We start from the raw sequence: 26,616 nt of genomic DNA, 5'->3' as shown, positions 1-26,616 counted from the left end.
TTGCCGGCACCATCTTTCTTGGAATCCAGTCGATATAAGAGAGACAAGTGGAATTGCTCTGCTTGAACCAAGAGGCCCAGAAGCCACACAGGCTGTCACCCCACTGCCCCCTCCACCCTGACACAGGCAGCTTAAAGGACTGAAGGGCCCAGTGAAGAGCCCTGTCCTACATCAACTGCTGGTTGAAGAGAAAACTGGGGATACTGAAAGAAATTCACCTGCCCTCGTTCTCTGACTTGGCATCAAATGTTAGAGCTTAAAAAAAAACAAACATTAGGGGGCTTCTGGGTGGCTCTGTTGGTTAAGCCAATGGCTCTGGGTTTGGGTTCAGGTCATGATTTCACAGTTGGTGAGTTTGAGATCTGCCTCAGGCTCTGTGTTGACAGCACAGAACCTGCTTGGGATTTCTCTCTCCCTCTCTCTCTGCCCTTCTCTGGCTTGCTATAAATAAATAAATAAATAAATAAATAAACAAACAAATAAATAAGGGCACTTGGGTGGCTCAGTTGGTTGAACATCCCGCTCTTGATTTTGGCTCAGGTCATGATCTCACATCAGGGAGATCAGGGGATCAAAACCCCATGTCTGGCTCTGCGTTGTCAGCGTGGGGCCTGTTTCAGATTCCTACTCTCCCCACCCCCTATCCCTCCCCTGCTCATGTACACGTGCATGCACACACTCTCTTAAAATAAATAAATAAACTTAAAAAAGCTTTTTTTAGTGGTTTACACCATTTTAATAAGAAACTTTCCAGCTTGGTCACTAAAACTCCTATAATGAACTATTTCTGTTTTTTGTTTTGCATCTCAATCCATTTAATATAGGGCACAGAAGAGCTGAGAGGAAAGGTCAGGCTAATACTGGGGGAAAGCAAAGTTAAGGGATTGATGGCAGCTGAGAATATTGAGAAAGCTTTTGCCTGCACAGAATTTGAAACAAGTGTCTCTGACTTTGGAAATGAATGGTTTAGAGAGTGGTTCTTTTGTTTATTTATTTTCCTTACTTTTCCGCTTCCTGTTCCTCAAAAGGGCAGGAATTCAGGATATTTATTCTTCTTCAGTAATGCTTTTTTTCTAAAGGCTATCTAAGCAGCGCCAAGTCTCCATTGGCATTGTGGCACGAAGAATCGCCACACCTGCAGGGCTGTGTGGGTGTGCTCTTGTGCCTGGAGATCAGGCCAAGCTGATTTCCAGAATATTTCTTCCAAGGAACCCTGGACTAAATGTCAGAGATTTCCTTGGCTCTTTAAAGGTATGTAATGGCTGCCAGCATTTTTACCAAGATGTCGGCTTCCCTTGGCCATGGCAGCTTATGTATTTCACTTCATTAGTATAAGCGGGACCCACCCCTTCTCAGGTTCCTCTCAAAGACCAATTATGTGCTTCTCTCTTCTAGGGATACTGGGGGTGTGGGGCAGGGATAGGTTACACCAGAGTAATATGGAGCCAGGCAATCTAGGATTGAACTGGGTCCCTTTACCTATTAGCAGCTCCTCTTGGTCAAGTTACCTAAACACTCAGTACTCAGATTCCCTGTTTGTAAGTTGGGGACTAAATAATACCTACACTGAGCTCTACAGAACCTCAGCAAAACGAATCAATCCATTGGTATACAAACTTTACTAGAGCATAGACAAAAGATAAAGAACCACCCAGTGCATTATATGAGGCTAGTATAAATTTGCCTTAAAACTATAAACCAATCTTGGGGTGCCTGGGTGGCTCAGTTGGTTAAGCTTCAACTTGGGCTCGGGTCATGATCTCACGGTTCGTGGGTTCAAACCCCCGTTAGACTCTTGCGCTGACAGCTCAGAGCCTGGAGACTGGCTTGAATTCTGTGTGTCTCTCTGCCCCTCGCCCGCTTGTGCTCTCTCTCACTCTCAAAAATAAACGGTAAAAAAAGAAAAAAAGGAAAGAAAAAGAAAAAAAACTATAAACCAATCTTACTTATGAAGATAAGATTAATAATCCTAAATAAAATATTATCAAATCAAAACCAATGACATCTTTAAAAAGTACATCAATCCTAGGAATATAAGGATGCTTTTGAACTGCTAGAAAAATATCATGGTTAAACACAGTGGATTAGATGCATACAATTAGCTCTATTCCTCCCTAAAACCCCACCAAAATGCCAGTAAAGAAATGAATGAAGTATTTCCCCACAAGGACAAAGAAAGGGGGAGACAACCTCAGTGGGCAAGAGATGTCAGTGGTTTTTAGGAGGCAAAACTGATTAAGGAAGGGCACTGACTCAGCTGAAGAGTGAAAGTGAAAATCCAAATGCCTATAGAGGGAATTGTCAATGAGAAGTACAGGATTCATGCCACAGAATTCTTGAAAGGCTTACAAGTTAGTAGCTGGGTTCTTAGAAGATGGAGTGAAGAAGGAATGCCCTACAGGCAGCAGGGTGCTGGGGAGCTTATGAATGGAGAGGATGGTCCTCTAGGCTGCCTTCTTCAACCCAGCAAGACACAAAAGCCTTCTTTGCCGGAGTCATTAAACCAGGAGAGCTCCAGACTCCAGTGTACCAGAGAGGACTGAGGAGTGACCATTTCCTGGGAAAGAAGGAGGGGAGGGAGGGAGGGAGGGAGGAAAATGAATCACATCCAGCATTTACTGAGCCAGGCTCTGTTCTAAATGTCCAGTTTATATTAATTCATTTGATCTTCATAACAGCCCAGCAGATAGGCAAATAAATAAAGGTACAGGGGTGTCTGGGTGGCTCAGTCAGTTAGGCATCAACTCGACTCAGGTCATGATCTCACGGTTCGTGGTTTCGAGCCCTGCGTCAGGCTCTGTGCTGACAGCCCAGAGCCTGGAGCCTGCTTTGGATTCTGCGTACCGCTCTCTCTCTGCCCCTTCCCCGCACGCTTTCTCTCTCTCTCAAAAATGAATAAACATTTTTCAAAAATTAAAAAAATAAAAGTACTAAAGTAGCTGAGACAAAAAAAAAAGTGGCCAAGACAATTTTTTTTAAAGGAACGCAAAAATGAAACTTTCTTTACCACGTATCAAAACATAATAAAAAGCTATAATAATTTAACAGTATGGTTTAGATGTTAAAATAGACATTTTAGGCTAATGAAACAGAAGAGCATAGAAACTGACCCTCACATAGGAGAATGAAGGCTATGATAAAAATGACATTCCAACCAGTTGGGGAAAAACAATTCAATAAATGGTATTGGGACAATTGACTATACACATACTTGGAAGACCTAAGTTCCAGATGAGTTAAGGATAGATCTAATAATAAAAACATGTTATAAACGTGGACTCTAATTAAGGCCTTCTGAAATTAAAAAAAAAAGTACATCAATCTGAAATAAGATTTTCTTGGCAACATGCTGAATATGTGACTTATAGCATAGTATTTAGCTTTCTGATATATTGTGGGGGTTTTGTTTTTAATCAATAGAATGAAGATGGTAAGAGTAGAATTATTATGAAGTTTGCTCCAATCTGGCAGAGTGTAAATCTCATTTGTTACATTAAACTTTGTGGTTTAGTAGTTGGGTCCAGTTCTGCATATCTCAGTCCCCTAGGGATACAGAAATTTTTATTTTTCCTGCTGCTATTAACAACATATTTGAGTCTGTTGTGCAGAAATTCCGCCTACGTTTACTCCTATATCTCAGCACCTCTAGAAGTCACAAGAGAATCTTCTCCTTTGACATTCTTTTAATTTTTTTTAATGTTTATTCATTTTTGAGAGAGATGGAGAGAGAGACAGAGCGTGAGTGGGGGAGGGGCAGAGAGAGAGCGGGAGACACAGAATCCAAAGCAGGCTCCAGGCTCTAAGCTGTCAGCACAGAGCCTGATGCAGGGCTCAAACCCATGAACCGCGAGATCATGACCTGAGCTGAAGTCGGGTGCTCAACCGACTGAGCCACCCAGACGCTCCTCCTTTGACATTTTTGACAAGTTCCTAACCTACTGCGTGACTGCTTATGAATACATGATTATATATGCCTGTTCAAAACCAGCAGAAGATCAGTAAATTCTGGATGTTCTTTGACTTTCTCCTTTTGAGATCAGTTCCCATAAGAAGAAAATTATTGGATTTATCTACTTGGTGGGCTTTCTCTTTACTTCTTTGCAGTAGAGAGTGAATGCTTTACCGAGTGGAAGTAAAAACATTCTAAGGTTATTTTCCCCCCTCTTGAGCAGTAAGGTGAAAAGACAAACCTGCTTCATTGGCAAAACTGTTATATTGGTTATTTGGCTGCTTTCTGCCTTCCCAGATGACCGATGTCAATGCCTAGATAGAGACTCTGTTGCAAGTGACAGAATCCAATTCAAACCAACCCAAGAAAATCCCTAAGGGAACAGAATTGGCTTCGGTAGCTGGCATGTAGCACCAGGCATAGCTGGTTTACATAGGAAAGGCCTAGCCCCACCTGAGCCATAAGGAATGAATGATGCCCCCCACCCTCCGTGAAAGAGGCAGAATAAGGGAGGAAAACCCTGAACTGGCAAAAGCCACAACGGTTCACAGCAGCGACCTGAGATGTTTCCTGTTCGGCACGTCATGCACAAGGTACCTGCACCATTGTCTTCTCCCTTAGATTGCTGTTGGAAGGGATTGCAACATTACAGCATTCTTGCTTGGTCATGAAGCCACTGTCTGTAGGGTGTTTTCGCAGTGAGGCTAGAAAACAAGCGGCCTGCTCTATTTCCTGTTTGGCCTCTGTATTATTTTGTTGTGATATGCACTCTGTAACAATCCATATTTAGTCTAGTGTGTGTGTGTGTGTGTGTGTGTGTGTGAGAGAGAGAGAGAGAGAGAGAGAGAGAAAGAGAGGTTTAAGTAGCACAGGACAATGTGTGATATATATATAAACCTCATGAAAGTGAGTACTCATAACCTCTGAAGGAATTGGAGTGAAAGTCTCCTAAACATATTCCTGGGACTGTAGAAATTTCCTGAGGCTTCTTCTTTCATGTGTGAAGGTCTAAATGCAATAGTTCTTGATCTGTGAGCTGTTAGAATTGCCCTCAACGTCAGCAGAGAGGCTGGATCTGTGTGGTAGGAGGAGAGGAGGCCTCAACTGATTGCTCAGCCACTGTCTGATTGCTCCCCGCTGAGGGCTAGGACTGGGACTTGTTGGCACAGCAGACAAATGTGCCGCCCACTTCTGGGGATCCCGTAGCCCCCTCGGCCCAGGGAGGTCCAGGAGCATGACTGCATTCGCCAATTCCATCTGCCTCAGTATAGGCTCAAGCACCTTCCATCATTTTTGTATTCCAAAATTAGGTTTATTTGTTTTCTCTCCACTCCTTTTATCATCCCCTCTCCACACAGTCTGTCCCCTCCCGGAGCCATTGCTTTGTCCCCAGCACAGTAGCAGGAGAGTGGCTCTCGGTAACCACGGGCAACCAGGAATCTGTACCAGCTATTTGTGCTGTATTTGTAAGGCGCAGTCTAGCCGCTAGCTGGGTAGACGGCGGGGGGAAATGTGCTGTAAAGGTTTTTCTTGTACAGTGAAATATTATCTTCCCTTTTTTTAGAACGACCAGTCCATGGGCGAGATGCAGATAATTGGAGGCAATGATCTTTCAACACTGGCTGGAAAGGTTTGTTAATGTAACTCTGCTCCCTAAGCACTGATGTCATGGGGAAATCAGTGACCTTCATTTCAGGTCAGCACTTGCAATGCATTTCAGACACTCTCCCGGGTTTGCTAATTCATGCAAATGGATGTGTGAATCCTTTTGATGATTTCTCCCTTATAAAACACTCTTTTTATAATGCTTCCAGGACCCAATGCCCACCAGATCTCCAACCTTCCTTCCAATCTTATTTCAGACAACCTCCTATTACAAAATAAATCCCTGGGCACTCCCGCCTGCTTCCTTTTCTCCTCTTGCCGGTCCCTCCTGAAAAGGAAGCTTTTTCCTTTATTCGTCTGCTTTTTGTCTCATCTATGCCTCAGCATCTCGGCATTGCAGTAAGACATTTAAACAGGTTTGCCAAAATGTTTAAAATTTAAGGAGGGAATAAAAGAAAGGTTTCTAGAGAGCACATTTTTCAGCCCCATGCCTTTTTCCTCCCATGCAAAAGAATGTAATCCATTAGATCATGGGTCAGACACCGCCACTTTGAACTTGGAGTTCCAAACATGCCAATGCTTAAAAATTAAGTGAAAATCTGTTTGGATTCTGACATAAATACATACATTGGAAGGCAGAGTTGTTTCCTTTGTGGAATGGATGTCCTTTGTGGAAATGCGACCTGAGATCCAAGTTTTGCTCTGAAAAGCAAGCAGCGGCTGCTGCCTGACATATCTTGTATTCATTATCCCTGAACAACTTCAGCCTTCCGAATAAAATGGATCAGTCTCTTACACAAGTTTAATCTCTCATTTTGGTGGTTGTTACTGTTTGTTATGCAATGCCCGGATGGGGAAAAGGAATAGCAGGCACATTTAATAAAAATGTGTTTAATAACATTGGGAACATTAGAGAGCTACAGGGACTCTAACTCCAAACCAGCTTACTTCCCTCTACTCTGAAGATAACATAGTAGCCATCCAAGTGTGACACGACTATCTAGAGGGAGATTATGTTGCACAGAAATTGGAATTAACTTGTTGATGTTAATGCATCACTAGACCACCATTTGATGGCCTTACTACATCAGTACCTAAAATAACATCCTGGAAAGCTAAAATGCTCCAAGCAATTTCCAGAAATTCACAACTTTTCACAACTGCGGAGTGGCCTTTAAATGAGAAGTCATTTTAGTACTTTGTTGTAGGACATCGCCTTACAGGTGTTACGACACAAGAGAAATACCGTGCCTTGTGCGACGTTACACAAGCATCTTGCCTTGGGGAATTACCATGGGGTCTGTCAAAGTAGCAATTCTAAGAATCCCAAATGAATACCAAGAAAATGTTGTGCATAAAACTGTGACTTTTCTCTCCTGCTTTCTAAAATCATCTTCTTTTTCATTTTATTTTTTTTTCAAAAATTTTTTAACATTTATTTATTTTTGAGACAGAGAGAGAGAGAGAGCATGAACAGGGGAGGGTCAGAGAAAGAGGGAGACACAGAATCTGAAACAGGCTCCCGGCTCTGAGCTGTCAGCACAGAGCCCGAAGCGGGGCTTGAACCCACAGACCGCAAGATCATGACCTGAGCCGAAGTCGGACGCTTAACCGACTGAGCGACCCAGGTGCCCCTTCTTTTTCATTTTAAAGTAATCTCCCTCTTAGGTAAGCACCAGATACTCTGTTCCTTTAAAAAATAGAGAGGAGGATGGGCAAAGTTTCTTACTAGGGGTGGAATCAATAGGAGGGGTGATAGTGCTGTGCCTCAGTATCCCCTCCCAGAATTACTACAAAGACCCACCCCTCCCCATGAGAAAGTAGGGATTATGGAAGTTCGGGTAGGAGAGATGGAAAACCAGCCGGCACTAAGGACAAGCAGGAGTCAGCTTGTTTTTTGCTCGTGTGACAAATGATCCTTCCGGCTTACCAGGTGCTATTTCACGGTATCTTTTTACTTGCATTTATGTGTGCATAGATGGATTCTATATATGTTTAAATGTATGCCACGTAGAATCCTTTGAGCTTAGAACGCACTGAGTAAATATTTCTAAGATGAATCAACATTGATTAGCCAAGTTCTCAACTGTCACAACAGCTTACGTTTAAAGATTACGCATCTTTATGAAGTTCAGGGCACCTAGGCTCACATCAGAAGAAGGGAGTGCTTAATGAACCAGTGTAGACCGTGCTCAGTGCTCTCAAATGAATCTTAAATCTGTCCGCGTCTCTCTGTCTTCATGGTAATCACCCGACTCTAGACTCTTGCAGTAGCAAAGTGTGGTCTAGGGCAGGGGTTAGTGAACTTTTTAGGGAAAGGCCAGGCCATACATGTTTTTAGATTTTGTGGGCTATACCCTCTCCGTTGCAACTACTTAACCCTCTATCATAGCATGAATCCAGCAAGCAGCCACAGATAAAATGGAAACAAATGGACATGGATGTTTCAATAAAACTTTATTGACAAATATAGGCAGCAGGCCAGATTTGGCTGATGAGCCGTAGTTTGCTGACCTTTGGTCTGGGAACCAGCAAGGTCAGCACCACCTGCAAACTACAAATGCAATATCTCAGATCCTACCCCAGATCTTCCGAATGAAGTACCCACTTTAAAAACATCCTTAGATGGTTCCTTTGCACACTAAAGTTTGAGAAGCACAGGTCTTCTAGGGCCAGACTGCTACTATCCCTCCTCCAGGAAGCTATGGTAGCTTAACTAGTCTCCCTGAACTTCCACCTTCACTTAATTCTTGCCACCCTCCAAATCATTCTCCAAGAAACAACAGCCAAAGGGATCTTTTTAAGATACAAATTGGGTCACACCCCTTGCCTACTGAAAACCTTTCAGTGGCCTCTCCGGGTTGTCAGACTTAGCAAAAAACAAAATGGAGAACAGAATGCCAAGTTAAATTTGAATTTCAAATAAACAATGAATACACTTTTAGTATAAGCATGTTACATGCAATATTTGGAACATACTTAAGCTCAAAAGTCATTTGTTATTTATCCGAAATTCAAATTTCACTGGGTGTTCTGTATTTTATCTGGGAATCCTACTCCCAAGGTCCGGAGAATACAATCCAACCTCCTTCTCCCAGCCTGTAAGACCTGTGTGATCTGGCCCTGCTTCCCTCCCAACATCATCATATACCACTCAGCCCTCCTTACGGTGTTATAGCCACACTGGTTAAGCTCCTTCCTGCCAAGACTTCGGATAAGCTGTGGCCTCCAACCCGAAATCTATTTTCCTCCTATCCTTCAGGCTTCAGCCTAATGGCTCTTATATAAGTGAGGCCTGCCCTGAGTCTGTCTAAAATGAGCACATACTCTTCCCTTACACAGTCCCCACCTTCCCCATTATATCTCTATATTAATACTCTGTTTCAGGTCAAGCCCTTTCCAACATTTGCTGTGTTTACTTTAAGGCTAATTTTCTGATGTGTGTATTTCCCCCACCAGAATGTCAGCGTAAGGTGGGCAGAGACCCTGCTTATCTTATTCACTATCCTGTCTCTTGCATTGTGCACGGTGCCTAGCCAACAGGTCGGCATAAGTATTTGGTGACTGAGTGAGCGAAGGCTCCTCTTTCTCTTAGAAAGAAATCAGAAATCTTTTCAATGAAGTCTGGGAAAAGGAGGACATGGCAGAAGGACAGGTAAATAGAAGCCCATCCAACCACACCAAAGGACACATCAGCCAGCTAGTTTGATTTAGGTTGGATGAGAAAAGTGTTGAGTGAGGGCACCTTGTTTTTGAGAAACAGAAGGGCTTTGATGTCACAAAAGATTCAAGATGGGGGGACTGGGTTGGTGAATGCTGTCCCCCTGAGTGTGGAGGAGGGAAAACAATATCACTTAACTTTTGGAATTTCCTTTTCCTTAAACAGATGATGGCTGATCTACTCACCCATTCTTCAGCCTTTCAGAGAAAGGCTATGCATGAAGGGTTTGAGAGAACTTTAAAAATAAGTCTCAGAGGCCCTCCAGAATCTTTCCATCATGCAGAATGTATGACAGCTGAGGGCAGAAAACAAACTTAAAAAGAAAAGGCACCCAACAATTAGTGCTTACTTTTCTCATGGTTGTAGAAGGAAGTCAAGCTGTTGTAAACACCTGCATAGGGTAGAGGGCTCTTATAGATCATCATCTGACTTTGCCCTTGTATAGTAATCATGTGATTTCTTCAGTCAATAAATTTATATTTAAGCTGAATTTTCCATTAATATTACTACTCTGCCATGAATTTGAGCACTCCTCTTTTTTTAATGCTTGGCACTCAGAGAAGAGCTGCGGGGATCTTTCCCCACGAGACTCTTTCCTTGAGCTTAAGGAAATCCATAGAAGGAATGATTCCTTGGGACTGTGACTGTCTTCACAAGGGGAGGCTGAGGTTTTACTCTGGACTAGATAGCCTGGGAATAACACAGGAAAGGGAGAAGAGCATCGTGAAATGAAGGATGAAGGAGGGAAATGGGAGAGCCAGAGGACAAGAGCAGACCAATGTGACTGGAGGAAATCAGTCCAAAATAGAGAAACAACTTTAAGACACTGAAAATGCAAATTGGATTTGGTTTGTAGAATATGTTGAATATCTCAACAAAGAATTTAGCTTGCAGAAAGGCAAAGAGGAATTGCAAAGGTTTTTGAGCAGAAGTGACATCAAGAAGTTGTGTTTTGCAGGACACCTGAGTGGCTCAGTCGGTTGAGAATCTGACTCTTGATTTCAGCTTGGGTCATGATCTCACTGTTCATGAGATTAAGTTCCAGGTCGGGCTCTGCATTGACAGTGCAGAGCCTACTCGGGATTCTCTGTCTCCCTCTCTCTCTGGCCCTCCCTGATGTGTGCTTTCTCTCTCTCTCTCTCTCTCTCCTCAAAATAAATAAATAAACTTTAAAAAAAAAGAAGTTGTGTTTTGAGAAAATTACCTTGATAGAGGATAGAATAACTGAGGATGGGAATGAGACTCCAGGCAAAGAAACTAGTCAGGAGGCCATGTGGGTTGAGCAGACATGAGCACTAGAACCATAGGAGCAAAGTAGGAACATTGCAGAAGACACAGCGCTGTCCAAGGGAGCAGCAGCAGAACTAAATGATGAATGAAGAAGGGAGGGTTAGAAGAGATTTTTAAAAAAACAAATTTCTTTGTAAAAGAACTTTTAAAAACGCAGGGACATAGCTCACCTGTATGATTCTCCACACATTATAAGCATCATAACTGTACTACATAACCTCTTAAATTTTCTAAAGATGTGTGAGTTAAAATATTTGGAAAAGAGACACTGTACAGACCCCATGGACATTTCTCTTTCATGGCTTCTTTCTTTCTTTCTTTCTTTCTTTCTTTCTTTCTTTCTTTCTTGCCTTCCTTCCTGCCTTCCTTCTTTCTTTTTTCTTTTCTTTCTTGTCTCCATTCTTTCTTTTCTTTAAAGCAAAGAAAAGGAAGCTCATAAGGGAAGCTGGCTGAGTCATGGTTCTAAATAGGTCATGGCTCTTGAATAAAGGGAACACTCAATGATTAAGTTAAATGGCCTCAACTTACAGTGTTTAAAAGCATTTTCCTCGGTGTGCGCAAGCTGTCTGCACAACGTGCTCTCTAGCTGATTTTTTTTCAAAGTTGATTTAATCCTGGCACTTCATAAAATGTGTGTATCCATTAAAGCAAGAAGATTTTATTCATGTTCAAGAGAAATCTCTGGAAGGGGTGGAATAAAACCAAATGCATGGAAACAGACCCAGATCTGGCAACAGGAAAACACAGATGTGCAGGTTAAGTGCAAGATTTCAGGAGACGTGCCACCTTCCCCCACCAAATAAGTTTCTAATCAAATGCCAGAATGAAGCATCAGAACCTGCCAAATTTCCTCCTTGGCTGCCTTAACTATTTAAATCATTCCTTTTTATTGCATCTGACTAGGCTGAGAACAATAATGGAAATGCCCACCAACTGATGATTCTGGCAATTTTGGGAATTATCACATAGAGTGAAATGCTGAACTACATTCCTTTCTCCCTGGGGTTCATATTCACACTTGTACCCGTGCTCAGCACCCACAATGAGCCCATCATCATTACTGCCATCCCTCCACTCAGCGTGACCATAGCCACAAAACTATGCTGCCGAAGATTAGACTGTGCTGTGCTAATAATTTTGCACTTTAAAAGACTGAAAGTAGGAATAATCTATCTACAAAAACCACTGAAATTTGTATAATGCCTTCCTTCTTTCTTTTCTTCTTTTTCTTCTTCCCTTTCTTTTTCTTCAGGGAACTTGAGGTGATAAGCTTCCCCTGGGATGGCACCATAGCAAAGAAAGGATGCACTCCAGAGACTCCACATAGAATTTTTGCCCACGGTCCCCAGGTTGCAAACTTTACTTACTTTCTGGGAAGAGATGAGCTAGGTGTGATGAGATGGCCTAGACAGCAAGTGGTTCAGTAATCAGAGGTATCAGATTGGAAGTGCTTAGGAGCCACAGTGTGCTCTGAAAAAATGTCCAAGGCAGGGTGCCTGGGTGGCTCAGGTAGTTAAGTGTCCAACTTCGGTTCAGATCATGATCTCCTGGGGTGTGGGTTCAAGCCCAGTGTTGGGCTTTGTACTGACAGCTCAGAGCCTGGAGCCTGCTTTGGATTCTCTGTCTCCCTTTCTTTCTGTCCATCCCCCACGTGCTTTCTCTCTCTCTCTCTCTCTGTCAATAATAAATAAACTTAAAAAAATATTTTAAAAAATTTCCAAGGTTGCCACTCAAAAAAACAGATGGGGAGAAATTTAGAAGATTTCTTGGTGCAAAATTAAAAGCAGTACACGTTAATGATAGGTCAGTTAAGGAGGAATTGTACATCGTTGAGGGGGGGGGGAAATGGAGGAGATGTGTCAAAAGAATAATAAACTAGAGAAAGAAATGACATCAAAATTGTTCATTTGTTCCACAGGCATTCCTTCAGCACCTGTACATACTGGTCTCCATGTTATAAAGATGAATTTGTCTTTGTCCTTTAGCTTGTGGAGCCTATCCTGACATATTAAAGTTTAAAGAGATTACTTCTTGGGGAGCCTAGGTGGCTCAGTCAGTTGAGGGTCCGACTTCAGCTCAGGTCATGATCTCACAGTTTGTGAGGTTGAGCCCCACATTGGGCTCCATGCTCTCGGTTCAGAGCCTGGAGCCTGTTTTGGATTCTGTGTCTCCTTCTCTCTCCACCCCTCCCCCATTCAGGCTATGTCTCTATCTCTCAAAAAATGAACAAATGTTAAAAAAAAAATTTAAAGAGCTTAGTTCTCTTAGACACTAGTGAAAATTCTTCCAAAGTTGGGGTCAGTTTCTCTGTACTCTTGGGCTACTTGTTTTGTATGGCAATCTTCCAAAATGGTACTAAACACATTGCTTTTTTGGAGGTGAGCTTTTCATACAACAGGTAGGCCACTAACAATCCAGACAGTAAATCCACATATTACTAAGGAAAGAATTTGAAAACACAGTGTGGTGTTTTGTAAAAGAAAATAAATATATATGTAATGACTGCTCTATTTAAGTCGCTAAAGAATTCTAAATTTCTACTGAGCTCCCTTTCAATAGGAATTTTTTTATATCAGTATTCCACTGCCCATCACTTGTGAACCCACTAAATAATTTTACTTTTTAAACACTGTACACAACTCAGAAAGTTTTTGTGTTGTTACAGATGTTATCAACCCACTTAGCCTCCTTAATCCTCCAAAATCCTTTGAGAAATATAGTTAAACCATAATTAACCAATGTTTTCCTCATAATAATCATCGAAAGAAAGAAAGAAAGAAAGAAAGAAAGAAAGAAAGAAAGAAGGGAGAGAGGAAGGAAGGAAGGGAAAGAGAAGAGAAGAGAAGGGAAGAGAAGAAAAGGGAAGAGAAGAGAAGAGAGAGAAGAGAAGAGAAGAGAAGAGAAGAGAAGAGAAGGGAAGGGAAGTTAAGGGAAGGGAAGAGGAGAAGAGAAGAGAAGAGAAGAGAAGAGAAGAGAAGAGAAGAGAAGAAAAGAGGAGAGAAGAGAAGGTTATTGTAGTTTAAGACACTGAATGATGACTAGGAAAACCATTGAAAGAAAAGAAACTTTAAAAGGAAACATAGTACTCTACTTGACTCCGCAGTGGGGAGAAAGTGTGAGCAGTACAAAAAGATACAGTCATAACAAAACATCTGCATTGGGAGATGGAAAAAAGAAGTGAGATAGTGTATAAGAACTAAATTCTCAGGGCGCCTGGGTGGCTCAGTTGGTCGGGTGTCCAACTTTGGCTCAGGTCATGATCTCGCAGTTTGTGGGTTCAAGCCCCATGTCAGGCTCTGTGCTGACAGCTCAGAGCCTGGAAGCTGCTCTGGATTCTGTCTCCCTTTCTCTCTGCCCCTCCCACGCTCACACTCTGTCTCTGTCTCTCTCAAAAATAAATAAATGTTAAAAAAAATTTTAAGAACTAAATTCTCATCATTATATAATATAATAAATAGATGATGTCTAAAATTTTTAAATTTAGAAATAGAAGTACAGTAAGAGAGACTATTTTAAATTAAAAGAGAATTAAAGACCCAATGCATGGACTTCAATTAGACAAAGCAGCTACAAAGGCCATTTTAAAGACAACTGGAGAGAGGCACCTGGGTGGCTCAGTTGGTTAAGCATCCGACTCTTGATTTCAGTTAGGTCCTGATCTTACAGTTTGTGAGGTGGAGCCCAGCATCAGGCTCCATGCTGTCAGTGCAGAACCTGCTTGAGATTCTCTCTCTCTCTCTCTCTCTCTCTCTCTCTCTCTCCTTCTCTCTCTGCCTCCCCCCACTTGTGCTTGCTCTCCTTCAAAATAAATAAACTTACAAAAATAAAGATAACTGGAGAAATTTAAATATGTACTAGGTTTTATATAATATTAAGAAATTATTTCCAGGGGCGCCTGAGTGGCTCAATAGGTTAAGTATCCGACTTCGGTTCAGGTCACAATTTCATGGTTCATGCGTTTGAGCCCTGTGTTGGACTCTGTGCTGACAGCTCAGAGCCTGGAGCCTGCTTCAGATTCTCCCTCTCTCTCTCTCTCTCTCTGCCCCTGCCCCCCAAAAATAAATAAACGTTTAAAAAAATTATTGCCCAGTAAAGAAGTTATCACACACGCACATACACACATACACACACACACACACACACACACACACACACACACTGGAATAACAAACTAGGAAATCCTGCCATTTAAAACAACATGGATGAACCTTGAGAGCATTATGCCAAGTGAAGTAAATCAGACTGAGAAAGACAAATACTGTGTGATCTTACTTTCATGTGGGATCTAAAACAAAACAACACAAAACCAAACTCATAGAAAAAGAGATCAGATTTGTGGTTACCTGAGGTAGGGGTGGGGGGCAGGGAGATCAGGGGAAGGTGGTGAAAAGGTAAAATCTTTTAGTTATAAGATAAATAAGTACTAGGGATGAAATGTACAATATCATGACTGTAGCTGACATTGCTCTGTGATATATGGGAAAGTTGTTAAGAGAATAAATCCTGAGAGTTTTCATCATAAGGAAAAAAATGTTTCCCTTTTTTGCTTTCTTCTTTTATTGTATCTATATGAGATGATGCATGCTAACTAAATTTGTTTAGGTAATTATTTAGTAATAGTATATAAGTCAAAGCATTATACTATACACCTTAAAGTTATACAGTGTATGTCACTGGATCAAATGTATAAAACTGTATAAAACTGGGTCAAATGAAAAAACAAAATAGATTATTGTCATTTTTGTTCGCTGTGACAGTATTGTGGCTATGCATTACACAGAATGCCATGATAACTTTAACATAAAGTGCATAAGCATTTTAAATACTTTACAGTTAGATGCACATCAACATTTAGAAAACCTTTGACTTTTCTATTTGATTTGAACACGTATATGCATTACCTTGCTTTTAAAATATGTTTAAGTAATTTTGACAATATATTTCTGGATTAGTACATACATTCAAGTCTCACTTCCCAGCCACCGCTGTATCTTATAGTTATAGCTAAATGTTTTCAAAGATGACTCTTGTTTTGCAAGGTTCTAAGCTTTTAAAAAACAGATTTAATTATGTTCAGGGCACTTTATTTAATTAGGCAAGAATGCAGACTAACAGAGTTTTAAAAGGCCTTTCCTTATTAGATTGAAACAAAAAAAGATTATGAGCTAAGGAATCAAATTAACCAAGTGTTCTCCAAGTATTCAGGTTGGTTAATAGGCATGGTTGGTAAGCGTCAATCAAACTAAAAATGCACATCCTAACTAACTGTTACGGGTTAATTGTTAAGAACACAGCAAATGTGCTCAGAATACCAAGGGGATTTCTCTGTTCCTGTGATCCTTAGGCTAGGGGATATGGACACGATAACTTTACATTTTAATGATAAAACCAAGATTTTGTAATGCATTTAATGACTAAAAATACTATACCTGGGAGAAAATCACTTCTAGAAAGATACTTCCTTCTAAGAAGCATTGGACACATAAAGTAATGTGATTTGGGTTGGTTGATTAACATTTTCATTACTTAAATCTCTTTGGCATTAGACATAAGTAAGATTTCTAAGGTGGAAGGCTTGATAGGATTTTTAAAGTCTTATATGAATCATAGGGATAAATGAAGAGTTATGTAAAGAAAGACATTATGTTGAGGGAATATCCACACCATTTAGTTCATTGCAATGTCATATCAGCACAGTCACATTTTAATTTGGTGAGATAGTATTGACATGTAACTACAAATCCATTTCATTGGTCAGTTTTAATTAATTAACCAGTATAATCGGTTATTATTCCTCCACTCAATAAATTACTGAGCGTCTATATGCAGGTATATATGCTAGGGGCTGCGAATACAATAGTAAGCAAGACAAACATGATTCCTACCCTCATGGAGTATATATCTAGTGGGCAGGCAGGTGTCAAACAGGAATTGAAATGAAACATAATGTTTTTAGGGGAAAAGGAGAGGTATGCCTCGAGAGCACATAACAAGCAACCCAACCATGTTTCTAAAAACATCAGTCAGGCACTTCACAGCACTCTCTCTGGCCCACCCCTTCCTCAAGGTTGAAAATTTGAGAATAAATACCGAATCCTCAATGACTGGTGGCGACGCAGGGTTAGGACTGCCCCCGGCAGAGTCCATGATTCTTCTGCAGAGTACTGTCTTCATTAACAATGTAGTTTATGTGGCTTGTTTTCCTGGTAAACTCTTAGTACACTTTGTATACCAAAGAATTCTGGATGGGGCTGCTTGCCAAAATTATGGACCTGGGATGACCTTGTGGGTAGCTCTTCAGACAGGGCATAGGGTCTGAGATGACCTTGCTGCTCCCTTGAATGTAGACACCAATATTGCAGCATCAGGTAATGACCAAGAGAGTGTTCGAATGAATCTGGAATACCCAGATTACCTCCAAGCATTTGGGTTAGATGGATGGTGGAGGGCCAGCTCAGCAAATTGTGAAATTCCTAACTTTAAGCAAAAATGTGTGTTTCTCTTGTGAGCCAGATTTGCATCATATTCTAAATAACTGTTTTGTTTTGTTTTTAATTTCAGAATGTCCTCATTGTTGAGGTAAGCTGACTTTTCCTTACCCGTATTTGTTAGATGAAAGAATCTAATGGTGAGTTTCGAAGTATAGAACTTATTATCAAATTGGTCAAGGATTTGTTGAATTTCCACCGTGCACATGGCTCTCCAAATTTACTGCCTACGAACCAACTAGAATCAGTGGCTTGAAACAATTTAGAAAAAGAGCTTTGCGGTAATAGTTGTGTAGCACTTTATCCGTTTTTATGTCTGAATTGGTTCTTATACTTACTTGCAAGTCAGGCATTTTTACAGAAGAGGAAACTAGCCCAACACAACCAAATGTGTTTAATAGTAAAACCAGGATTTGAACTCTTTTCACCCTTGATTCATTGTTTGTGCTAATGACCTCCAATGACTTCAAACAATTCTGACTTCAGCAACCAAAGGATAAACACAATCAATTTTAAAATGGCAATCCAAGAGAAGATGAGAATTTAATTTTTCTGCTTAAAAAAAAAAAAAAAAAAAAAAAGGAGAATGGGCCCCATAGCAGCAGCAGTGGACTAATTCAGCAAATGGCCACTTTTCCTTCAAGAGCACGCCTGTCTTATCAGCTGGCAAAAATTCAAGGGAGCTGTTTTCAAGCTTTTGTTACACAATCGCCTGTGCGTGCCATATGCATCTGCAGTCGTCCTGGCTCGGGCATCACCCGTGAAGTAGACCCTCTAGCCAAACGAATTGCCCAACCCTGGCTAAATTCAGACCTGTTGTTTTGATAATCAGCTCCTGACAGCTGATTTCTGTCCCAAGGACAATGCATTTCTGCTGCCCATTCTCCTCTAATTGTGTAGCAGCTCATCAGCAGAGATGAGCTGAGGCTCACTGCAGCCTTGCACCCTCAGAATTCACAGGCTGTCACCAGCTGCCGTCCAGACACATCTCACTTCCCAGCCATAGAATCCCCTATTGACTGGGGAGGGCAAGGGGGAGGTGTTTATCCATTCAGTGTATTCAGATGTACATCCCATGTCCATGAAAATTCATGCGTCCCGTATTGTGTTGCGCATAACCTCAGGGCCAAATTTAGTCCTTGAATGTGCATGCACGAGTCCAAATGTACTCAGTAAGGAGTCCCACATGCTCTCCAAAGGCCGAACTTAGCTTTCAACACAGCTGAAGGATTCCAAGAGGAAATAATTCACCAATATATTCCCCTAAACCCAGCTTCACAGAGAGGCACCTGTCTAAAAAATATAACCAAATAAAAAAGTTCCTACTTTTACTCCATTTGATGGCAGTTCTGATTGTGATGCATTATTAATAAGGACTACAGTCATCTGTCTGGATGAAAAATCTATTATGCTGCCCAAATGCATTCAGGTTGAATTTGTCTGTCCTCTTTGCAAAGGATGTTGTTGGAACGGGGAGGACCATGAAGGCGCTGCTCAGTAGCATAGAGAAATACAAGCCCAACATGATTAAAGTAGCCAGGTGAGTAGGACATTCACATCATTGTTGCTTCTGTCTTTCTAAATCAGCCGCAGAAGGATGCTAACACAGGACGCCGTTTCCAAAGAGAGCAGTCTATTCCAAACCAGTGACCCTTTGCCCTGGCATGTTATGGTTTGACCACACTGAACAAATAGCCCATTTGACCACTAGCCTGAGAGAGAGGAAGGGGAAGAAGGCACGCTTTGCTGGGTGTCTGTGCCTCCATTAGCTGCTTCCAGGAGCAGCTGGCTGAGCCTGGTGCCAGTGTCCCTCTCCCTTTTATCTAGAATCACTGATGTGGTGCCGTGGTGGCAGGAGCATGAATTAGAAGGCTGTGATGGTGCTACACACACTCGGGGGGGGGGGGGGGGGGGACGGGGAATACATATTTTAATGATGTTCAGTTTTGAATTTGGAATTCACAGAAGTTATATCTGGATCACTAAACACCTTCTTTTCTTTTTCATGGTAGTTTGTTGGTGAAGAGAAGACCTAGAAGTGATGGCTTTAGACCTGACTGTAAGTCCTTCTGGGTTTTGTTGGTTGATTGGCTGGCGGGTGGTGGTGTTTCATGTTTAAGAATCTCTGTTTCCTATTCACCAGCATTCCACATAAAGCTGAAGCTATGAAGGTTTGATAGTCCCACGAGTCTCCCGACGTCTCCCCAGCCTTGCCAAGAGGAAAGAACCCTTTACAACAAGGGTTTTTAATTTTCCAGTTTGCGGTTTTCACAGAAACTCTGTGCATTGGATATTTTTAGTTTTAGGTTTTCCATAGCACCTTAAAATCAAAGGACTTAGCTAATTGGTTGCGAGGGATAGAGGGAGACTTGACCCCACGGGACTGGCTGGCATACGGGATCCCAACCTCCGCCACTGCCCCTATCGGTCAGACATGGGGAAGGCACTGTAAAGGCTTAGAAGGATTCCCTTTCTGCCTCCAAGACCTGTCACCAGACAATGCACAATGCCTCCCTTCAGCAAGCCTGAATTTTAGAACACAGAAGGGGAAATCTGAGACACCTCCCATCACCTCCAAAGAAAAGTTCAATAACACAGAGAATTAGCAGAGCAAATAGCTCCAGATATCATCTTCACACGTGACTTCAAACCCGTGTTTTGGAGGACTTTCCTCAGCTAGGACACTTTGCTACCCTCCTCCCCATAATGCGATTAATTCCAATGCCAGGAAGAATAAGCAAGCAGCTTGATTATTTATTATTCTAACATGAGAGGCAATTTTTTTTTCACTTGCATAGGCAGACTTCAGCTTGATTTTTATAACTTACATTTGCTCTAAAGCCCCTGGGATAATCTGGCTACAGTCCTCATCAGCAAGCTGAAAAAACACCAGAGCAAGAGAGGCACACTATGGATGGGTAGTGTGCCAATGACATTTTGCCAGTGACTCTTTTTTCTAAAAACAAATTTCATTCCTATGCTGGATGTATTAAATCTAGACATCGGTTCTGGGCAGGTAGACCCAACGTCAGTTCTTGCCAGATGTTTCTGTCCCATTACTGGCTTAAGGAATATAATCTGGATGCAGTAAGGTTAGGCAAAGTGAGTAAACAGAAATCTTCTAAGGATGTCATGTAAGATACCGTATAGATAAGATTTTTTTTTTAATTTTTTTTTTAACGTTTATTTATTTTTGAGACAGAGAGAGACAAAGCATGAACGGGGGAGGGTCAGAGAGAGGGAGACACAGAATCTGAAACAGGCTCCAGGCTCTGAGCTGTCAGCACAGAGCCCGACGCGGGGTTCGAACTCACGGACCGCGAGATCATGACCTGAGCCGAAGTCGGCCGCTTAACCGACTGAGCCACCCAGGCACCCCCGTATAGATAAGATTTTAACTGAAGTTGAAAGACATTCACTTCAGACATATCCAAATAATTACAGATTTTTTGTGTGTCATTTATGGCAGCCACATTAATAAAATACTAGCAGGTAACACTAGTGAGAGGTTATGGTGTGACCTACACTCTTCTAAGAGCTACGCAGAGATTAACCCCTGTAATCCTCACAGCATTCCTCTAAAGGAGATGCTATTGTTATGCCCATTTTATGGATGAGGCAATCGGACACAACAAGGTTAAACAGCTTTCAAAGGTCACACTGCTGTAAGGGTAGAGTCAGTATTGAGCCCAAGCAGTCTGGTTCCAGTCACTGCCCTTACTCTTACACTACATCTGTAAGTAACGATTGCAAATAGAAGTGTAGGGACTGCACCCATTTACCAGCTAGAGATAGGTCACTCTGATTCCTAACCGGTCCCCTGATCTACTGATCCAATGTCCTTCTTTCACCCCGTGATAGCTCTGAAGGTTTGGCCTTTTGAACTGGCTTTTCCCAGTCCCAGTTGCAACGCCTGCTGTAGAGATTGCATTAGTCACTGTAAAGTCATTATTGTAGTTACAACCAGGGTTCTTTGGGATTTTCTGATATCCTTTTAGCTGGTTCCGAATCTCTGTTTCTTCTTCCTGGATTTCTGAGGCTTGGTACTTTTCCTCCTTTCTCATAATGGACTCTTTCCCATAGGCTCAATGACATCTTTCATATGCTCTGACATCTTTTCTTCCACTCTTGCTTCTCCTCTTTGATTATTTTTCTCAAGCAACCTTGGCAGTTTGCAAGGACCAACTGGGCTTTCTATCAGTGACACGTAATGCAATCTGCTAGAAAGTAAGTCCCTCCCCTCTAGCACTTTCTGCAAGCAGGAACCAGTTGCTCTCTCCATATAAAAGCATCTCTGGTCAATAGGGATAAAAATGTTGCGAGTAGTCGCCAGAAAGATAACTTTCTCCGTGCTGTAAGACCATTGGCTATACCAAAGTACGGCTTCATAAAAGTAAGCAAGTACATCTTTCATCTGCAATGCTGTAATTAAAAAAAAAGATTAAAAAAAAAAACTGGAAAGAGTTTGAAAACTCATTGGACCAGAGGCACATTTATTCTGTTTCAAGACCTCTGAGGAAGGAGAGCTATTCTCTGTTCCTTAAGGATCCTTCTCAATAAAAATCATCTCCCTTTCAATAAATGTTGCCCTTGGTTAGCCTAAGTACCTCATATTGCCTTTAAATCCACTGCCATTCTTCCCTCAATACAGATAGAAAGTTAATTAGTATCATCTGCATCCTGGATTCAAAGACTCGGGTTAGAATAACCCTTAGCGTTCTCTTTCTCAAACGGAACAATCCTACTTCATCTTGTCTCCCACGTTTTGCTTTCCAGCCCTTTGTCACGTTGAGGACATTGGGCACAGTGGGAGGAGCGCTTCCCAGTTGCAACAGTCCATGCACTTAGTCACATATCACAGTTTTGGAATACCTTCTGCTTGAACTGCACTTTATGCTTCCAAAGTGTTTCCTTTGGCATTGTGTCATTGGATACCGCTCACTTGGAAACAGTGGGGCTACATGACTAAGTCATGCATACTTCTTGTTATCCACTGGGCTGGCTGAGCCCTTACTCAGCTCGGTACGGTAGGCGTGCAGCCATCCTTCCTAGTATATTTGCTTGTTTACCTTGTCTCCCTGGCTGGTCACTCTGGTCCAGGTCCCAGTGGGCTCATCCTATGCATTGCTTATCATTTTTCCCACTTGCGTCTGCCTAAGTGAAAGGTCTTCACGGTTTAAGTACCAACAATAGCTTATGGTGGCTTATCTACTTATGTTATCTAAATTTTATTCCTCCCTCCCCCTCTCTACTCAGATGTTGGATTTGAGATTCCAGATCTGTTTGTGGTGGGTTATGCCTTAGATTACAATGAATACTTCAGAGATCTGAATGTAAGTCATGCATGCAAATCCCTACCCTCCTTTGCACAAGAATTTAACAGCATCAATTTAACACATTATTGAAATAGTAGTAATGATGGCTGCCACTTATTGAGTATCTTCTGTGTCAGAAATGTGTCAGGAATATCTTGGGCACTTTGCATTAAGAATCCCAATCACAGTTGCATGCGGTTCGTAACTATCCCCCTTTTGGAGAAATGGCTTCAACACATATACCCAGCGTAGACCCCCAGCTGTGTGACCCCCGACCCACGTTGAATGATCTAGAAGTAGGCATCCTAGTCAAAGTGGACCAATCGTGTCTCTCCCTCCTAAGAATGAGAAATTTAAACCAAAATTCACAGAAACCAAGGGGTTTGGGCCTTCTACCACTGACTAGCAGGGCCCCAGAGAGCATACCCACAAGCACCATGGGCTGGAGTCAGGAGTTACCCTGCTCCCTCCTTCCAGTTGCATCATTGCTTAGCTCTTCCTTTGATTCTGTGGGCTACTTCCTTATCCTACCAATAAATCCCCCCTTTTTTTGCTTAATTAGTCCGATTCCCCCCCTATTCCTTGCAATCAAAATATTCCTGACACATTTCTTGCTACCTAAAAAGGATCAAGTAAGAGTCAATGTTGTGTTTACCATGGCCGTTTCTCCATTCTCCCTGGAGGCTGTAATTTGACCAGGTGGAGACTTCTATCTCCACCAAGGCTAACCATACCACTCCTCCAGCATTTCTGGTTGTTACAGACCTGGGGAGCCACGTTCAGAATAGGGCTCAAAAACCAGAGCAACGAGGAAACTTTTCCAAGCATTCAAATGGGTCTCTTTTACATATGTGCATATATACATATATGTACATATATATGTATGTGTATATATGTGTGTGTATACACACCCATAACGTATATGTGTGTATACGCACACACATACATACACATAAATGCACACATATATTTGAGTGAAAAATAACCAATTACAAGATGACATTCTGTTATCACTGCATTACATTTTCTGCACCTCATATTTTAAGAAACCGATGCATATAAATCCTTTATTGTTTCAGCACATATGTGTGATCAATGAACATGGCAAAGAAAAGTATCGAGTCTAAAGAAGTAAATTCTCACCGTCGAATCTCCGGATAACATCATACTTACGGACTACAGTCAGAAAGCCAGCATGTGAAGTTTGTCTCCCTAGGCACCTTCACTCAGCAGGATATATTAAAAAAAAAAAAAAAAAAAAAAAAGATGTTTTAATGAGAGAGCTTTCTTTTCAGAGGTGTAACATAGAGTACCAAAGGTTCTTAAGAAAAAAAAAGCAATGCTTTTATTTGACTTGTTCCAAATTAAATATTCTGCGTTGTGACTCATGAGTTCTATCTACCTTCACACTCCTGAACTTTCCCTTTTTTTTTTATTTCAATGCAGTCATTATGCTTGATTACTATACCCCCACCTAGTTACTCAAATATTTTTCACCTAATTTTTTTTCAATATTCCATTTTGGTAATGTTTTGCAATCTGAAAACTGAAAACCTTTTAAGTTAAGCTCTGAACCCATATACTGGGAATGCGACTAGATTCCCATACTTTAAAAAGGAGGGAAAGGACAATTTAATATAAATTTGTTTGTGCATTTCTGGCAGGCCATTACTATTTGCTTTGACAAACCCTTTTTGAACTGTAGCGTATAATGAATCTTAATGATGTTATGAAATGAGCCTTTGCTCAGTGCTCTTGATCGGAGCTTCCGGTATGTGATAACGGTATGTCATGTATGCATGGATGTACTCAACTGTGTTTAATACTCTGAATTTTAATTAGAAAAAATACAATGACAGCAAGGGTCTCGTTTCTAAGCTGCATCCTTTTATTCTTGTGGGACATGAGCAAATGGCAGAATTGGGGGGGGGGGGGAGAAGGGGTTGAATTCTCGAAGCTAAGTAAGTATGAGTTTTTCCTCTTATTTGCATCAAAGGACAAGACGCTATTATATATTATCGTCAACATGAACACAGAGGTTGAATTTTTTTTTTTGGAGTGGTCTCATAAGACTTATCAAATGACCCATGGCATTACAGAAAACAAGCACACTTAAAGTTTTTTCTCAGTAACGTTTTTTTTTCCATTCCCATTGTTTTATGAGATGTTTTCTAATTTATGGGGATTCTAATTGAAAATAAACTCGAGTGCCAATAGAACTGTTTTTTCTCATTCCTAAAAGGATAAAATGCAAAATAAATAACGAAGCAGGCTTTGTTTGATTCTGAACAATATGTGGCATATTGTTATCAGGTTCTAGCTTCCTTTGAACTAATAAAGAATAAGAAACCTTGTTACATTTCATAACTGCTATTTTTCTTCTGCCTTCATTTCCTTTATATACTTTCAGCCCTTAGAATGTGTGTGAGCCAGTAGCTTAAATATGTCACTGCGTATGTCTTTCCTGTGGCTTTATTTTTGGGAAACTGGAAAAAATCCAATATATGCACCAGTATAAGCAAATGATTAAGGCAGACTTGATCTACTGTTTTTTTCCCCCTCCTTAAGCTTGTTTGTGAGACAAAGAATTTTAGATGTAAGAGATTTTCCTGAATATCTTTGTTTCAGTCAGAGAAGAAAATAAACCACACCCAGATATCCCAAGTGAGCAACCAGCAAAGGGAATTCCTTTTAGCTTTGTTGCATAGAAGAATCGGTATCCAAGTTAGAGATTAAAAATTCTAATTGGCCAGTTTCTTGAACTATCAAATTTGTGTTCTAAATACAATGTCCACTATACCACATCTATATTGGAAGACCCAGAAAAACCCAGATACATTAGATTGTGAAGGTAAAATTAACCATAATATTTATTAAACTATTTTCTTTGGAATGTTGAATTTTAATAAACATCAGTATAATTCTGGAGGCTTGTATGTTTATTCAAATTAAAAGGAAATTGATCTACTTCACAAGATTTTGAGAAGGACTTAAGCTAGTTAATGCTAAAAAAGAAACAGCCATTAAATACACAAGAAGTTTAATCATTCTTGTAATTTTTTCCTATCAGACAATATTTTGACAGTGATATCCAAGAATGTCATCTTGGGAAAAATAGTATTTCCTTTTCTCTTGCAAAATTCTATTTAATACCACTGAGTTTTTTCAACCTAGACCAAAAATGTGAAAGCTTATAACTTGATTAGCGACCAATGCATTTATTAATTTACTGTTCCAAAGCTGATTAGTAGGGGGAGAAGAAGTATGTGACATGGTTCATGTGGATTCAGTTACAATAATTAGTAATACTTTTACTACAGTAATACGACAACATAATCAGTAATATTTGGGATATTGCAAACAAATCAGAACCCTTCATTATATATTGATTCCTTCTTACTGGACTGGAATATATCACATATTGAACTATGCATTCCCAGTGTGAACTGCAAATAGTCAAATCTTGATGTACCTTATTTAACCTTTGGATGTATTTGGATACAATGTGGTTTGCCATGTTTCAGACCTTCTGAGACTATTAAAATACACACACACACACACACACACACACAACTTTCAGAGCACAAGGACACATTTTTGTCAGCCTCCCAAGGGATGAACTTGTGTCCAATGGAGAGAGAAGGTGACCTATCACACTTCTAGAGAACTGATGTTATGGAAATATTTCCTCACTTTTTTAATAGAGGTAGTATGTTCTAGGAAATCGAAACCCCAACTCACACTCCCCACCCAGATGTCTGGCTAATCTGGGCAAAAATAGCATTTGGGAGTTGCACTTACTTGGCTATCATAAAGTTTCTTTGGGATCCCCAGATGACATTTAAGAGCTGGTGGGCAGGCTGGTTTCAGGAAGGGAAAACGGGGATTGTGGAAGGGAGGTTTGCATGTTGATGCTGAGATGTGTGCAGAGGAAGGACAGAAGGTGTACATGGAGAGAACTGCTTTGTTTCTTGGCCCAGTCATACCCCATGATTGGTTCTGAACCCCGTAGAGAAAAGGAGTCAAAGACCCCAGCTGAAAGAGCTGTTTTCATGGCAACCTTTGGACCACAGCAAGGGTCAGACAGGCCATTCACATTTCAGTGAGGGCCATGCATATCCATCCCCCCCAAAAAAAAGTGGCTTTGCCATTTCTTCTTTTTTTTTTTTCTTTAACGTTTATTCAGTTTTGAGAGAGAGAGAGAGAGAGAGAGAGAGTGTGAGCAGGGGAGGGGTAGAGAGAGGGAGA

At 41.1% G+C, this 26,616-nt stretch overlaps 1 protein-coding gene across 1 annotated transcript in view; it reads left to right on the top strand.

The window, feature by feature from the left end:
- PRTFDC1 (phosphoribosyl transferase domain containing 1) overlaps positions 1–25,196 on the top strand; it is a 99,080-nt gene extending 73,884 nt beyond the window's left edge. Inside the window, exons 4-9 of the mRNA XM_042945132.1 lie at positions 5,514–5,579; positions 17,127–17,144; positions 18,511–18,593; positions 19,066–19,112; positions 22,310–22,386; positions 23,448–25,196. Coding sequence (XP_042801066.1) covers positions 5,514–5,579; positions 17,127–17,144; positions 18,511–18,593; positions 19,066–19,112; positions 22,310–22,386; positions 23,448–23,495 — 339 coding nt within the window. The 3' untranslated portion in view covers positions 23,496–25,196. The remainder of the gene's footprint in view (positions 1–5,513; positions 5,580–17,126; positions 17,145–18,510; positions 18,594–19,065; positions 19,113–22,309; positions 22,387–23,447) is intronic.
- Positions 25,197–26,616: the final 1,420 nt, after the last annotated feature.

This window comes from Panthera leo, chromosome B4 (assembly GCF_018350215.1).
Source record: "Panthera leo isolate Ple1 chromosome B4, P.leo_Ple1_pat1.1, whole genome shotgun sequence".
Taxonomy (NCBI): domain Eukaryota; kingdom Metazoa; phylum Chordata; class Mammalia; order Carnivora; family Felidae; genus Panthera; species Panthera leo.
The sequence above is the reverse complement of the archived record's forward strand: the minus strand, read 5'-3'. Positions and strand labels throughout refer to the sequence as shown.